Raw genomic sequence first — 15,716 nt, 5'->3', positions numbered from 1 at the left:
TCAATGCTGAGGCTGCTGGAGGATCAAACCAGTATGCTCCAGTGTATGGCTGAACTGCAGCAAAGGCAGCTGGAGCACAGACTGCCACTACAGTCCCTGTGTAACCAACCGCCCTCCTCTCCAAGTTCCATAGCCTCCTCACCCAGATGCCCAAGAACGCGGTGGGGGGGCCTCCGGCCAACCAGCCACTCCACCACAGAGGATTGCCCAAAAAACAGAAGGCTGGCATTCAATAAATTTTAAAGTTGTAAATTTTAAAGTGCTATGTGGCATTTTCCTTCCCTCCTCCACCACCCCTCTTGGGCTACCTTAGTAGTCATCCCCCTATTTGTGTGATGAATGAATAAAGAATGCATGAATGTGAAGCAACAATGACTTTATTGCCTCTGCAAGCAGTGATGGAAGGGAGGAGGGGAAGGTGGTTAGCTTACAGGGAAGTAGAGTGAACCAAGGGGCGGGGGGTTTCATCAAGGAGAAACAAACAGAACTTTCACACCGTAGCCTGTCCAGTCATGAAACTGGTTTTCAAAGCTTCTCTGATGCGTACCGCTCCCTCCTGTGCTCTTCTAACCGCCCTGGTGTCCGGCTGCGCGTAACCAGCAGCCAGGCGATTTGCCTCAACCTCCCACCCCGCCATAAACGTCTCCTCCTTACTCTCACAGATATTGTGGAGCGCACAGCAAGCAGTAATAACAGTGGGAATATTGGTTTCGCTGAGGTCTAAGTGAGTCAGTAAACTGCGCCAGCGCGCCTTTAAACGTCCAAATGCACATTCTACCACCATTCTGCACTTGCTCAGCCTGTAGTTGAACAGCTCCTGACTACTGTCCAGGCTGCCTGTGTACAGCTTCATGAGCCATGGCATTAAGGGGTAGGCTGGGTCCCCAAGGATAACTATAGGCATTTCAACATCCCCAACAATTATTTTCTGGTCTGGGAATAAAGTCCCTCCCTGCAGCTTTTGAAACAGAGCAGAGTTCCTGAAGATGCGAGCGTCATGTAACTTTCCCGGCCATCCCACGTTGATGTTGGTGAAACATCCCTTGTGATCCACCAGAGCTTGTAGCACTATTGAAAAGTACCCCTTGCGGTTTATGTACTCGCCGGATTGGTGCTCCGGTGTCAAGACAGGGATATGGGTTCTGTCTATGGCCCCACCACAGTTAGGGAATCCCATTGCAGCAAAGCCATCCACTATGACCTGCACATTTCCCAGACTCACTACCCTTGATATCAGCAGATCTTTGATTGCGTGGGCTACTTGCATCACAGCAGCCCCCACAGTAGATTTGCCCACTCCAAATTGATTCCCAACTGACCAGTAGCTGTCTGGCGTTGCAAGCTTCCACAGGGCTATCGCCACTCACTTCTCAACTGTGAGGGCTGCTCTCATCTTGGTATTCATGTGCTTCAGGGCCGGGGAAAGCAAGTCACAAAGTTCCATGAAAGTGCCCTTCCGCATGCGAAAGTTTCGCAGCCACTGGGAATCGTCCCAGACCTGCAACACTAAGCGGTCCCACCAGTCTGTGCTTGTTTCCCGAGCCCAGAATCGGCGTTCCACAGCATGAACCTGCCCCATTAGCACCATGATGCATGCATTGGCAGGGCCCATGCTTTCAGAGAAATCTGTGTCCCTGTCCTGATCACTCACATGACCGCACTGACGTCGCCTCCTCACCCGGTATCGCTCCGCCAGGTTCTGGTGCTGCATATACTGCTGGATAACGCGTGTGGTGTTTAATGTGCTCCTAATTGCCAAAGTGAGCTGAGCGGCCTCCATGCTTGCCTTGGTATGGCATCCGCACAGAAAAAAGGCGCGGAACGATTGTCTGCCGTTGCTCTGACGGAGGGAGGGGCGACTGACGACATGGCTTACAGGGTTGGCTTACAGGGAATTAAAATCAACAAAGGGGGTGGCTCTACATCAATGAGTATTTCAGGCAGGACTTCACGGAGGGTTCCAATAAGAAATGGTGCACCTAAGTAGTTGTTCTTATTGGAACAAGCAGGTTGGTCTGGCCTCCGATTGATACATGGCTAGATTTACCTCGCTGCACCTTCTCTGTGAGTGACTGCAGTGTGACCTAGAGGAATGAGTCCCCTAGATGGGGGAGGGGGGGAAGCAAATGAGTACAAAACAAATCTGGTCTATTTCTTGTTTTGATCCACTCCATCTATCTTTTACATCTTTGGCTGGCAGCAGACAGTGCAGAAGGACTGCAAGCCATCCACATCTCACGGCTGCTTGGCAGAAGATGGTACAGTAGGACTGCTAGCAATCCATATCGCCTGCCTGCTCACCATAAGATGGTTCAATAGGACTGACTGCAGGACTAAAGAGAATGACCTGGTCAAGTCCCTTCTAATGTAGTCCCTGCACCCATGTCTGCCCAGGTGCTCCTGGCCGACGTGGCCAGGAGCACCTCGGACATGACGATGACGGCTACCAGTCCTACTGCACCGTCTGCTGCCACAAGGCAAGGGGTTGCTGCTGCTGTGTAGCAATGCAGTACCACGTCTGCCAGCACCCAGGAGACATACGGTGACGGTTACCTGAGTGGGCTCCATGCTTGCCGAGGTATGGTATCTGAACAGGTAACTCAAGAAAAAAGGCGCGAAACAATTGTCTGCTGCTGCTTTCACGGAGGGAGAGAGGGAACGGGGGCCCGACAATATGTACCCAGAACCACCCGCGACAATGTTTTAGCCCCATCAGGCATTGGGATCTCAACCCAGAATTCCAATGGGCAGCGGAGACTGCAGGAACTGTGGGATAGCTACCCACAGTGCAACACTCCGGAAGTCGACTCTCGCCTCGGTACTGTGGAAGCACTCCGCCGAGTTAAAGCACTTAATGCACTTAGAGCATTTTCTGTGGGGACACACACACTCGAATATATACAACCGATTTCTAAAAAAACGACTTCTATAAATTCGACCTAATTTCGTAGTGTAGACATACCCTAAGCTATACTGTATAAGACACCTTTATACTGATGTAAATATGTCCATACTAGAGGTTTTACTAGTATAACTGTTTCAATAAATGATCACACACGTAACCAAAATAGTTATACAAAAACTGCATGTAGACCAAACCTGATAAGTGTTGCAAATAGGGAGCTTTTTAATGGCCATTGTAAGGGAATCCACTGTGCAGCAGTCATTTTGTTTTTAACAGGCTAGACCCAGGAAAAAGGAGCAATATGAAAACAACTCTTGAGTTGTAGCAAATAACCCTGTTCTTTATCAGTGTACGTGCCTTTGAGGTGGAGGAAGTTCTCAGAGGACATACATTTTAATGCTGGGAACAAACCAGCACAGTTCAGTAAATAAGTAATTATGAAAGAAGCAAGTCCATTGAGAAAGGCTAACCGCACAAGAATTTTTCTGCAGTGAATACTAACAGATGTGCTCAACAAGATGTACCCATGATATTCAGTAAAACCTTGGAGGCAGAGAGGGGAGAGAGAGAAAGACTAATATAGATAAAAGGGTGACTGGAATCAGGCTATGCTTTTAGCATTCATCAGTCCTCCAAGTGAAATTCTCACGTACAAAGCCTACAGCTGAACCCCTTTATAACTCTTGTGCTTCCTGTAAACTGGTAACATCATAATTATATCTTAAAACAGTCTATGATATAATCCTTGAATGCCTGCCCCTTCTCTGTGTCCCTGGGAGATCTTACACTGTGGTCTGTAGTTTCCATGTACAGTGAGAAAATGAAAGACACATTGTGTCATGCTGCTACCAGAAATCATTTTACAGCATCAACTTAGAAAAATGTAAAATTAAATATTACATCTGAAACATAGCCATCTGTTAACTCATATGAGAAGCACCAACTGAGTGCGGCAGGTTCAAAGAAGTAGCAAAGAAAGAATGTCTTTCTGCTAAACACACATGCATTTTCACATTTCATCTGTGCCCATAAACACAAACTGAGCTCAAAGGTTCTGGTAGATTGCTTTCTAGATCATTATTTGAGCTGGATTTTGAGGGATTCTGGATGAGGTTTCATACCACATAAATTCAGGCCTTATTTTTAGGGGACAGAAAATCAATGTCAGACTGCTCATTTAAGAGATGGGGGATCCGCAGCTCCCAGGTATTGCAGGTGACAGGGGGTCCCTGCAGCTCTGAGCTCTGAGCCACAGCGGAGGGGCTCTCAGCAGCCACAGGCTGGGGGGGACCCGGAGCTCTCACCCGCTGGCCCCAGAGCTCCGAGACGCCGTGGGCAGCGGGGACCCCCACAGCTCCTAGCTGTCATGGGCAGCAGGGGAACCCCAGATCTCTGAGTCGCTGCAGGTGATGGAGGGCCCCTTACAACTCGCAACAGCCACAGGTGGTGGCTGTTGCGAGCCACTGTAGGCACCCATGCAGCTCTGAGCTGCTGCAGGTGGTTGGGAAATCCGGAGCTGTCAGCCACCATGGGCGGCAGGGGGACCTTCCTGCTCTCCTCCCACAGTAGGGCTTGGGCTCAGCCCCATTTTGTCACAGTTAGTTTTAGTAAAAGTCAGGGACAGGTCATGGGCTTCCGTGAATTTTTGTTTATTGCCCGTGACCTGTCCCTGACTTTTACTAAAAATAACTGTGACAAAATCTTCACCTTTCTGATACCTAAGGAATGAACTCTTGTCTCCATAGCAATACAGCATGTGTGTTGGAGGTGGTGTGAGAAAGACCAGTAAGTCATGGAAACATAAGGGTATGGTATGGGAAAAACCCTGTCTTGGGAAGCTTGTTATTGGCTTGTAGCAACAGTAGCAGATGTGGAATAACTGTGTGGGTGCCAGGCAGGTTGGCCATGTGAGAGAGGAAGGATGATCTTGTAGTTAAGGCCCTATTCTGTGACTCAGGTTATCGCAGTTTCATTCCCAGCCCTTCCAGAGATTTCCTGTGTGATTTTGTGGAAGTCACTTAGGTCCACATCCACAAAGGGTCTCAGGCACCCAGATAATCACAGGAACAACACCGCAGTCCACAAGACCTGAGTTAGGTGCCTAGGCTTCCTGTACAATGAATGGGGAGACATAGGTGCCCAGGAATGCAATCCACAAAAGCCAGTAACCTAGGCCAGGAGCCAATGGGATAGTTGATATGTCCTGAGGCCCACCCCTTGAAGGGAGGTGCCTATCTCTGCTTGTGATACATGAACTGGGGGAAGATAAGGGTTCCTCTGCCAAATTTGTCTTCAGGGCCTGATCCAGTAGGTGTGGTCAGAGGCTGCACAACTCCATACAAAACAGCTGGGGGGTGAGAGACAGCTCCCTTGTAACATTGAGTCCAGTGATGAGGGTACTCACGTGGGTGTGGGAGACCCCACGTTCAAGTCCACTCCCCTCTGCCTGATGAGGAGAACGGATCTGTCACCTCACCACTGAGTGCTCTTACCACTAAGATACACAGTGATTCTCCCTTTTCCTCCAGCCCAATTAATATTAATTATTCAATTATGTATTGAAAGTGGAACAACTTCTACAGGAGAGTGAAGGAGTCCCACATCAGAGTATCCCATAGTCCAGTGGTTGGGGCTCTAAGAGAAGTGGCAGATTCCTGGTCAAATCCCTTTTCCCCCTCAGGCAGAGTGGGGACTTGAACCCTTGGTTTCCCACTTCCTAGGTAAGTACCCTCACCACTGGGCTAAAGCATATAAGAAACTTTCCCTCCCCCCCACCCTTGTTTTGTGTGGAGTTATGTGGCAGCTTCTGAGCACACTGACGGGATCAGGCCCAGCACACAAGTTAGGTGAATGAATGCCTATCTTCCCCTGGGTGTGGATTGCTCTGGGGCTTAGGGTAAGAGATAAACATCTGGGTAACTAGAGTAGGGTTGCCAATTTTGGTTGGACGTATTCCTGGAGGTTTCATCACAAAGGACATAATCTTGAAGGAAAGATTACTCTTTGATTCCTGGAGACTCCAGGACAATCCTGGATGGCTGGGAACCCTAGCCTAGAGGGAGGCAGCAGGGTGCATGCCCAGAGGCAGAAACATAGGTGTAGAGTTCACGCCGCAGCAGTGCACTTGAACCGATACAACTGTGCCGCTGCAGCGCATGTGGTGAAGACGCGTTATGTCGACGGGCATACAAAGAGCTCTCCCGTCAGCATAAAAACCTGACCCCAGCAAGCGGCGCTAGCTATGTTCGTGGGAGAATTTCTCCCGCCGACATAGTGCTGTGCACATGAACACGTATGTCGGGATAACTTATGTCACGCAGGGGGGTGGAACAGTTATACCCCTGAGCGACATAAGTTTTGCTGACAAAGGCAGCAGTGTTGACATAGTCTTACTCTAAAATACGTAGGAGTCTTGTGGATCCTGGTGGCGTCTAAAAATGACACAGAGGTGCCGACGTATCTTTATGTATCCAGGCCTAAGGCCTTACTTTGAGGTACTTAAGCATGTAAGTAGTACTATTAAAGTTAATGGAAAAATTCAAGCGTTTAAGTTAGGCATATGCTTAAATACTTTTTTAAAAGAAGGGCCTTGATTGCCTTATATCTCAGTTCTTCATTGTAAAATAAGGGCAATACTTCTCTGCCCCAAAGAATAAATTCATAAATGTCTGTGAGGCTTTCAAATGCTCTGGTGATGGAGGATATACAAGTATCCAAATACACAAGCAGTTGTAGGGGAGGTGTTTTGCTGACACCCCCCCCAAGTTGTTCGTTTACTCTGACTTTGCACAATGATAGAGATTGCCCCTTCAGTCACCAAAAATGGGTGGAGGGGACCAATATACTCTGCTAAGAAATGGAATCCAGGCAACCTTCCATGTCATGATACATTTGAGTAGGCTGCAGACCAATTGGAGTACCTGTCAATGCACAGAGAGAGAGAGAGAGAGAGAGAGAGAGAGAGAGAGAGAGCGTGCAAGTAGATATTTGATTACCCGTTTGACAGAATCAGACTATTTAAAGTCTCTGACATGGGTTGGCATGCTGCTCTGGGTTATATCACATTTCTCAATATATGTAACATGACAAGATGCTGTTCAAGATAAAAGATCACTGACCACCACAGATTCTGCACCTCTCCTTCAGATTTCCTGCTGATTATCTTATTATGCCTGTTTGCTGTGTGCATTTTAACCCAACTCTCGACAGGATCATATGATAGGTACCCACCCCTCTTCCAACCTTACATTGAACAGAATATTCAGTCATAGCAGATGGTATTGCACCTTCTATAAATTTTGGCCACGAAAACAAAGTTATTACTTTATTTTGAAGGATACACTAACCTCATCTTAAATCACTGCTAATAAAAAAAATGGTTCCCTATATACCTCAGTAAATGGAAACTAGGGTTGTATTTCCAGAACTATATGAGATACAGTGTCAAAAACGGAGCTCACTACTCATACATAAAAGCCCGCATAGGCAAAGATCTCCTTGTGCTGCTTTTAGTGACGTACTAGTGACGTTGTGGCTATTCAATGTGGTGGATGGCAGGAATGAATCCACCCCCACCGAAGCAGAAGCAGGCTATTAGGCTGAAATGCAGACTGTGGGCTGGAATGGCAGCTAGCCTTTGTCTGTGCTCCCTAGTGCAGGGTTCCTATGTATTAGGTTTGTACACAAGTGGCTCCAGACCATCTATCTCTGTCTCTCCTAATGGAAACCCCCTGACTTGCAGAGGATGTGGTTAGTCACTTAACTGGTATTCCCCCTCATGCAGGGCCAGTGTGACAGTTCCATAGCCATGAGGGCCTTATATGAAACCTCCCACAGCAAGTGAATGTCACCCACAAAGATTAGTAATGCTAGAAATTGGAGTTCTCTCTGTTCACCCAACCAGCTAAAAGGAAACTATTGCTTTGTGCTTCCCACCAGTGGCAATGATCTTGACTAACTGAGTTCTCTATCCTAAAGGAATAAGTCCTTGTGTTACTTCAGCACTGAATCTCTCTTCAACAGAAATCTCCTGTGTTGGGGTTTTCTGATACCATCTAGGCTACTGTCCACACTAGGGAATCTAGCTGAGACAATAGTAATAATGTTTAGCACTTACACAATGCTTCTAACCACTTTACAAACTTTATCTAATTCATTCTCACAACACTTCCCTGGGACAGGTAATATTAACAACTCAATTTTACAAGTGGAAACTGAAGCAGAGAAACTTGCTCAAGAGCTCAGGAGGAGTCAGCATTCGAAAAATAATTAGAACGCAGCAGCTTCAGGTTCATGGTCCTCTGTGCAGACCACAAGTCCAGGCCTGTTCCCTGATAAACTTAATTGCACTTATGAGCACAGCAAAATTCAGTCATGTTTTGTTCTGAGACACGAACGGCCATTACGCTCCTCTTTTCCCTCTCTGCCCCACGTACTCTATACATCTCTTCAGCAATATTCTAATTTGGAAGCTGGCTCTGTAACTAGATTTTGTTGGCAAGCTATGCAATCCCCTTAATGAAATCTAGACATGCCATGCAGCAGTTTTATGACATATGCCTAACAATTTCATTTTATATTCGTCTGAGCAACCTCCTGAATTTTAACCTTCAGTCCAGCATATAAATTTAGGGACGACAGTTTCATTGGAAAAAAGCAGGGAGGGGGCTGGGTGACGAGGAACTTGACATAATTAACTGCCTGAGCATAAAAATACTGGTTTAGCTTTTGTTTGTTTGTTTCCCTCCTGTATTTAAGAGAATTAAAAACCCCACGTCAAAGCCATAAATTTCGTACCCCACAGAGCCATGAAGACAGAGAAGAAGACGGTTGCTGGGTTGTCAAACAGGTGACTCGCTCGAGCAGTGGCACAGGCAGAGCTCATTTTCCAGTAGCTGCACGTTTTGTCACATAGAGGGCACATGGTGATGTTGTTTCTTTCATCACACATCTCCATACTGCCAGGAAAGCAACAAGTAAATGCAAAGAGTAAGGTTAATACATTTCATCTGCCATGCACAGGTCATTTCTTCTGATAAGGCATTTGTCCTCTGCATATGTTCCCAGTCACTGAATGCACATTCAACCTGCTGGGCTGCCAAATGCTCCCTTCATATTTCTTCTAATTTCTCAACCTCTTCTTAGTATTGTTACTTATTTAGTATTATGGTCAGTCCTAGAAGCCCCAAATGACATCAGGGTCCCACTATAGGCCTGATCCAATTCCCATTCAGGTCAACAGAAGTCTCTCCATTGACATCAAGAGGAAATGAATCAGGCCCTATGCTATTCACTGTATAAACACAAAGTGAGAGAGAGCCTGTTCTGAAGTGCTTACAGTGTAAATAAAGGCAGACAAAGGATAGGAGAAAAATAAGTATTAACCCCATTTGATACATGGGGAACTGAGGCAGAGAGAGAGAGAGAGATAGAGAGAGAGAGAGTGTCTGTGGGAGACCTGGAAATTGAACTCCGATCTCCAGTGCTTTAATCACAAAACTGTTCTTCCTCTCTACTGTCCTCAAGACAACCCCCTCACTTAGCTCTGTCTCTGGAACTACACTATCGGGAATATGTGACCTCAGATCAAGGCAACACTGTTAGAAGGGACTCATTAAATGAAATTGATCCAATGTTTTTTGCTTTGACCTGCACTCCATTTAATGGGGAAAAGAGACTATCTGGCAGTCCGGTCTAAAGTTTGCTGTGCGGCATGAGAAAGAGTGTCTTGGAATTGTTGGAATTAGGCCACTACTACAGTCATGAATCTTAGCACCACATGTTTTAAGGTGCCTCAATTGAAATACTAATTTTGCATCTACAATCAATTGCAGGTGCAATCAGTAGCATGCGAAAGTGACAGAGTTTCGGGGCTAGATTCTCTAGTCCTGCTGTGCTAAGCAAGGGATGGTGAGGTGATAGGCAAAATTGATTTTAACCTGTGCCAGTGCCCAGCATAAAGTACAGCAAGAAGGGGATTGCTCTACTTTAAGCAAGACTGCCTATGATTCCCAGCAACTACTCTAGCATCTGGGGCAGGAAGATGAGCTCACTACATCGTCTACACAGAAATCCCCCCTATTCTAGAGGCTGGTAAGGGGATATTGGAGGAGCTTCTATGCTGGCTGCTAAGCTTGTCAACAGTTGGACTGATGCAAAGCAACCCTATCGGACCAGAAAATCTGCCCTAGACATCCAACTACATGATTTGTGGACACAGATATCGTTGTTCCTGATTGATATCTAAATTTCTATCATTTGCACATGAAACAGATTACGGAAGCAAAACTGGAAATGCAAAATTAGAAGCCTTTTTTGAAAATGTATAATAAATAACTAAATAGTACAATTAAAAAACACCCGGCACCTGGATTTTACTAATTTGACCAGATTACGTAGTTTAGACATATGTATTCTTGAGTTGTCTTTGTTGTTCATAGTAGATGATTTCCACTACTTTATAACAGACATGCCATCTGTGTTCTGGTTACACAATTTTTTTATGTTCTTTTAAGATTAATTTATATAATGATCTGATCTACAATTATGAAAAGGACAGAAAAGTCGCTGTCAACAAGTGAGCTAAAATAAATTATTTTTAGCACATATCTCATCAACAGGCCACACGATTATTTTGTCACATCTCTGGAGATTTACGTGTATATAAACTCAAAACTTAAGCAAGTGCTGATTCATCATAAGCTTAACTGTGACCTTCTATTTTGTCAACATGCTATCTGTTTTTTTACCCACAGCTGTTTTCCAGATTCTACTTTCTGAGAACATGTATTTTGTTCTGTACATATTTTATCTTTCTGCTGTGGAGAACAAACTCTTAGATGAATACTGTGAATACTTATACATTGTCATGCACACCTATGGCACTGTATTAATAAATAATAATAACTCACTATTAGATTATTAAGGTGGTAGAATACTGATAACATAACATTTTTGCCCAGTATTGGATAGTGTGGACTCAGTCCTGAAACCTGCTTCAAACCCTTTGAGAGCTCCAGCATTAAAAGGGAACAGAAAGAGATCAAATGTTCCCTCCTAGAGATTCCCCTGGTGTGGAAGAGTACCCATCACATGTAAAATGCTCAAATGGATGAGGCGTGCAGGAGGTGTGGCCAAAGCTGACTGTGTTCTGGCATTTGCAGGCTGGCAGATAGACACTTGGGACCCATTGCCAGACAGCATACATATATTAATGCAGTCCATCAGACAGAGTCTGGTGTAGAGCTGGTTCCAGGAATGGGGAGTTGTAACTAGCTTCCTGGTGTGCCAAACTCTAGGCCTTAATGACACTACACTTTCACAGATATGTAGCATTTTATTTTGGGTTTTTAGTTGCTTCAACCAAGTACCAGAAGGAAAAACTGTTGTTCAATACAAAATTATGTAATTATCTTAATTTATTTTACATATCCTATAGCACTGATATTTCCACTATACCTGAAAAACTAAAACAAACGCCCAGAAAACTAATCTTTTCTCATCTCCAATGGCCTGATTGATGTGAACTATTTCTGATCAGGCATATGGAAGTTTTATGATGCAGCAGTTCTAAATTATAATTGTTCCAGAACCAGGCTGCCTAGATTCTTAAACTGCTGGCAGGGACATTCAATTTTACGATTAATTGTATCTTTACTCCAACAGATAAGAAAATTTACTGATGTTAAAACTTTGCCAAATTATCTGACATGAACACATGTACTCACTTGATTCTGCAAACACATGTGACTGATGTTATACACCTGAGTAGTCACATTGTGTGTTTATGACTGCAGCCTAAGTTTGGAATTCAACCTGATGCAGAGAGGCAAGGCTTGTGCTGGAATTGTGCAAAGGAGAAAGACTGGCTGCACAGGGTGAATTCATGTACCTTGTGCACCTTTTCATAGATTTCAGAGTTTAAGGCCAGATGGGACTATTAGATCATCTACTCTGCCCTGTACATCACAGGCTAGTAAATTTCACGCTATTACTCCTATACTGAGCCCAGTTACTTGGGTTTAAATTGTTGTGTGCCACAAGCAGAAAACAGGAGAGACTGAGGTGCCAGCAACACCTTGAGGCCCCTGAAATGGAGGGGAATTGATTAGGTGAGATTTGCCCAGATGATCTTAGCAGGTGATTCGTGCTCCATGCTGCAAAGGAAGGTGAAAACCTGCTAGGTCTCTGCCAATATGATTTGGAGGGAAATTCCTTTTCAACCCCAATGTGGAGATCAGTTGTATCTTGTGCATGTGAACAAGATATACCAGTCAAGCTTCTAAGAAAGAGGATTTTCTGTGCTGCTTCAGAGTATTAGTCCACCCTGTCTGGTGTCCTATCTCCAGCTGTGGCCACTGCCTGATTCTTCCGAGGAAGGTGAATGCCCCCTACTCCCATCCCAAATACATCTGGCCAATTGTGCTTTGGGTGAAAATATCCTTCCTGACCCCTGCAGGTGACTGACTGAATCCCTGAAGCATGATATTTGTTCATACTCATTATCTTGAAGCAGAACTGCAAGTGTTTTGAGCGTGGTGATGGTAATGCAGAGCTTCCTGTTCTCTCCAAGGCCCATGAAGGGAACAAATAAACATCAGGATTCACAGACTCTCATGCCAGAAGAGACCACTATGACCATCCTATGTTCCATGTGACTTCCTGCACACACAGGCAGAATTTTTCCAAGAAGCTGAATTAAAGAATATCTTTTAGAAAGATATTTAATCTCATTTTGAAGACTCCAAACAATGATGGTGAATTCACCACCACCCAGGTAAGATGTTCAAAGTTTAATCATCATCCCTGCTAGGAAATTGCATATTATTTCAAAGTTGACTTCCAGCCACTGGATTTTGTTATATCTTTGTCACCAAGAATAAAAATCCCTTCCATCGGATATCTTTTCCACATCTAAGTCTCTGTACACAATGATCAAGTTACCGCTCAAACTCCTCTTTGATAAACTGAATAGATCGAGCTCCTTAAGCCTCACATTGTAAGTCTTAGAGTAACGGCCGTGTTAGTCTGTATTCGCAAAAAGAAAAGGAGTACTTGTGGCACCTTAGAGACTAACCAATTTATTTGAGCATAAGCTTTCGTGAGCTACAGCTCACTTCATCGGATGCATACTGTGGAAAGTATGCATCCGATGAAGTGAGCTGTAGCTCACGAAAGCTTTATGCTCAAATAAATTGGTTAGTCTCTAAGGTGCCATAAGTACTCCTTTTCTTATTGTAAGTCTTGTTTTCCAGCCTCAGGAACATTTCTGAACTCTATTCAGTATGAATTCTTTCTATGCCATGAATAATATGAATGAACTTTATGAGGGCAGCCTGGTGGAAGGTAGGGGAGGGGCTCTAGGATCTGTGTTTATGAAGATCTCATTATTCTATCACACTGCATAAGTGATGCAAAAGGGCTGTGGCCAGTATTCCAACTGATGGCCTGGTCCCAGGTAGGATTGAAGATTTCAGTGCTCCAACCCTACAACTCAGCACCAACATAAAGCTTGAATAAACGATTGGTGTCATACATGTATAACAGACTGGATTCTGAATGCCGTTTGGATGTGTAAAGAAATAAAAGTGAGAATTTGCATTTTTTTTTACCTTGGTATATTCTCATCCACCGTTGCACAGCCATACAGAAACACAATAACCCCTACAATGGAAGCAGGAATGAGCATTTCAGTATAAACTCCCAGCCAGGCAAAATACAGTCCAATCTTCTCTCCAAAGTATTTTCTGAAATACATTGAGGGGAAAAAAAAAACAGTGAAATGTTTACTATAGCTTAAAATATACCATGGCTAAAATTATGAATCACAGCAGTATTAAGCTTGAAGGGGAAAGTAAACTCTTGACTAACTGGAATGCATTTCCCCTAGGAGGATTCCTTTTTGCATGCCCCTTGGAATGAATCCAGTGATGGAGGAACCAAGAAAGTCAGTTAGCCAAACTCTTTTGCTCTTGTGTGTGTCTAAACAGATATATTTAGATTTACCATGATCAAATCTCCCTAAACAAAAATTTTTCACTTTTCTTTATTGAAATTACTCCATGGACTCTGAATCTCAACTATGACAAACAAAACTCGTCCTCGATAAAAAGAAAAAAAATCAAAATCTTATATTCTTCTGTGCACCTTAAATTCCCATTGTGGTAAGCTGGACTTTTGAATGTATTGGGAATGCATGGTCAACCTGAGAGAGAGTGAAGTGGGAATTTAGGAAAAGAAAGTCTTGTCCCCGTTCCCATTGGAACTTTAATTTAAACTTAACTGCAAGCTCAAATGCATTTTCTGGTTTAAGTCACTTGAAAGGGCCGATGTAACTAAACTAAATGTCTGTTTCCCATCTGGACCCATCACTTTCTGGTTTTCAAGCTTTGTCAGTCTGTCTAATGGTCTATAGTCACTGTAATAACTAAGCACAAATATCTAGGTATTATCAATATCCTGCCACAGTGCCTCTATGGAGCAGGGGCAGCAAGTTATATGGGCCCGGGGTGCCCAGACTCCAGCAATATTCAGGGCCCGGCTCCACCAATATTTGGGGCCGGTCTCTCTTCCAGCCGAGCCTGCTGCCCCCATGTACCTCCCCTGAATCTCCCCTGGCCCCCACTTTCTGCCACCGTGTTTCTCCCCCGGGCCCCAGAGTGTCCCTGTCTCAAGCGGGTGGCTGCCCCCTGCAACTCCATGCTGCGCTGGGCTCTGCTGGTTCCCAGCATCAACTGTTGCTGCAGGGTCCTAATGCCCCCATCCACTAGCGCCAGGGAAGGCTGACCCTGCCCTTCCCTTCCACTTCGGACCCTTCCCTTTTCCAGCGGGACCCTCCCCCCCGCCTGCAGTCACTGCTCCTGCCCCACACTGGGCAAGGGGCAGTCCCATCCCCCACCCCCAGTGAGGCTACAGTGAGGGGCAGCAGCAGGAGAGGAGGTGCACATGTGATGGCAGCCCCCCCCAGCCCACCGGAGGGCAGGCGAGGGGGCTTCCTGGACCTGAGAGGGGCCCTAGGGCCACGTGCAGTGACAGTGGTGCGAGGTGAGTGTGCTGCCGGGCGGGAGGGGAGGCCCCTCCCCTGGAGCTTGCTGCTGCTGGCAGGGAGAGGGTTGGGGGGAGTCCTCCTCTCTGGCCCCAGCCCTGGGGCAGCCTGCCTGCACCCCAAACACTTATCCCCAGCCCTGCCCCATCCCAGAGCCCTCACCCCCCCACACACCCAACCCTCTGCCCTAGCCCTGAGCCCCTCCCACACCCCAAACCCCTCATTCCCAGCCCCAGCCAGAGCCCTCATCCCCCTGCACCCTAACCCTCTGCCCCATCCCTGAGTCCCCTCCTGCATTGTGAACCCCTCATCCCCAGCCCCACCCCACAGCCCTCACCCCTGCACCCCAACCCTCTGTCTGAGCCCCTCCCACACCCCAAACCCCTCTTTATCAGCCCCATGCCAGAGGCCTCACATTTTTACGTTATTTTAAAAAATATATATCAGCTTACAAGACAGGTGTGTGTGTGGGTGTGTGGGGGGGGGACTTGGACCTGTTCTGGGCACCACCAAAAATTATGCAAACCTGCCGCCCCTGCTACGGAGGGAAGGTAGCTTTATGTTCTAGCCAGGGAATCAGCACGTATACTGGGTGCCCCGGCCCTGACCCATCCCTAGCAAGTTCTGCCCACCCCCCCGGCTCTCTCTCTGAGCTGCATCAAGGGCTCTAAGCCTATAGAAGGTTTGTGTCTTTATCATCCCCCAGGGAGGACTTTCCACTGCCAGGGATCCTGAGCCTGGGAAACCAGTAGAATCCAGGGAGAGAAT

General features: G+C 45.9%; 1 protein-coding gene across 1 annotated transcript in view; it reads right to left on the bottom strand.

Annotated features, from left to right (window-relative positions):
• ANO1 (anoctamin 1) overlaps window positions 1-15,716 on the bottom strand; it is a 126,359-nt gene that overhangs the window by 38,202 nt on the left and 72,441 nt on the right. Inside the window, exons 13-14 of the mRNA XM_075129482.1 lie at window positions 13,516-13,650; window positions 8,702-8,862 (exon numbers count right to left, since the gene is read on the bottom strand). Of these exons, the coding sequence (XP_074985583.1) occupies window positions 8,702-8,862; window positions 13,516-13,650 (296 nt within the window). The remainder of the gene's footprint in view (window positions 1-8,701; window positions 8,863-13,515; window positions 13,651-15,716) is intronic.

This window comes from Caretta caretta, chromosome 6 (assembly GCF_965140235.1).
Source record: "Caretta caretta isolate rCarCar2 chromosome 6, rCarCar1.hap1, whole genome shotgun sequence".
Lineage (NCBI taxonomy): Eukaryota > Metazoa > Chordata > Testudines > Cheloniidae > Caretta > Caretta caretta.
This window is presented reverse-complemented; position numbering and strand designations above follow the sequence as displayed.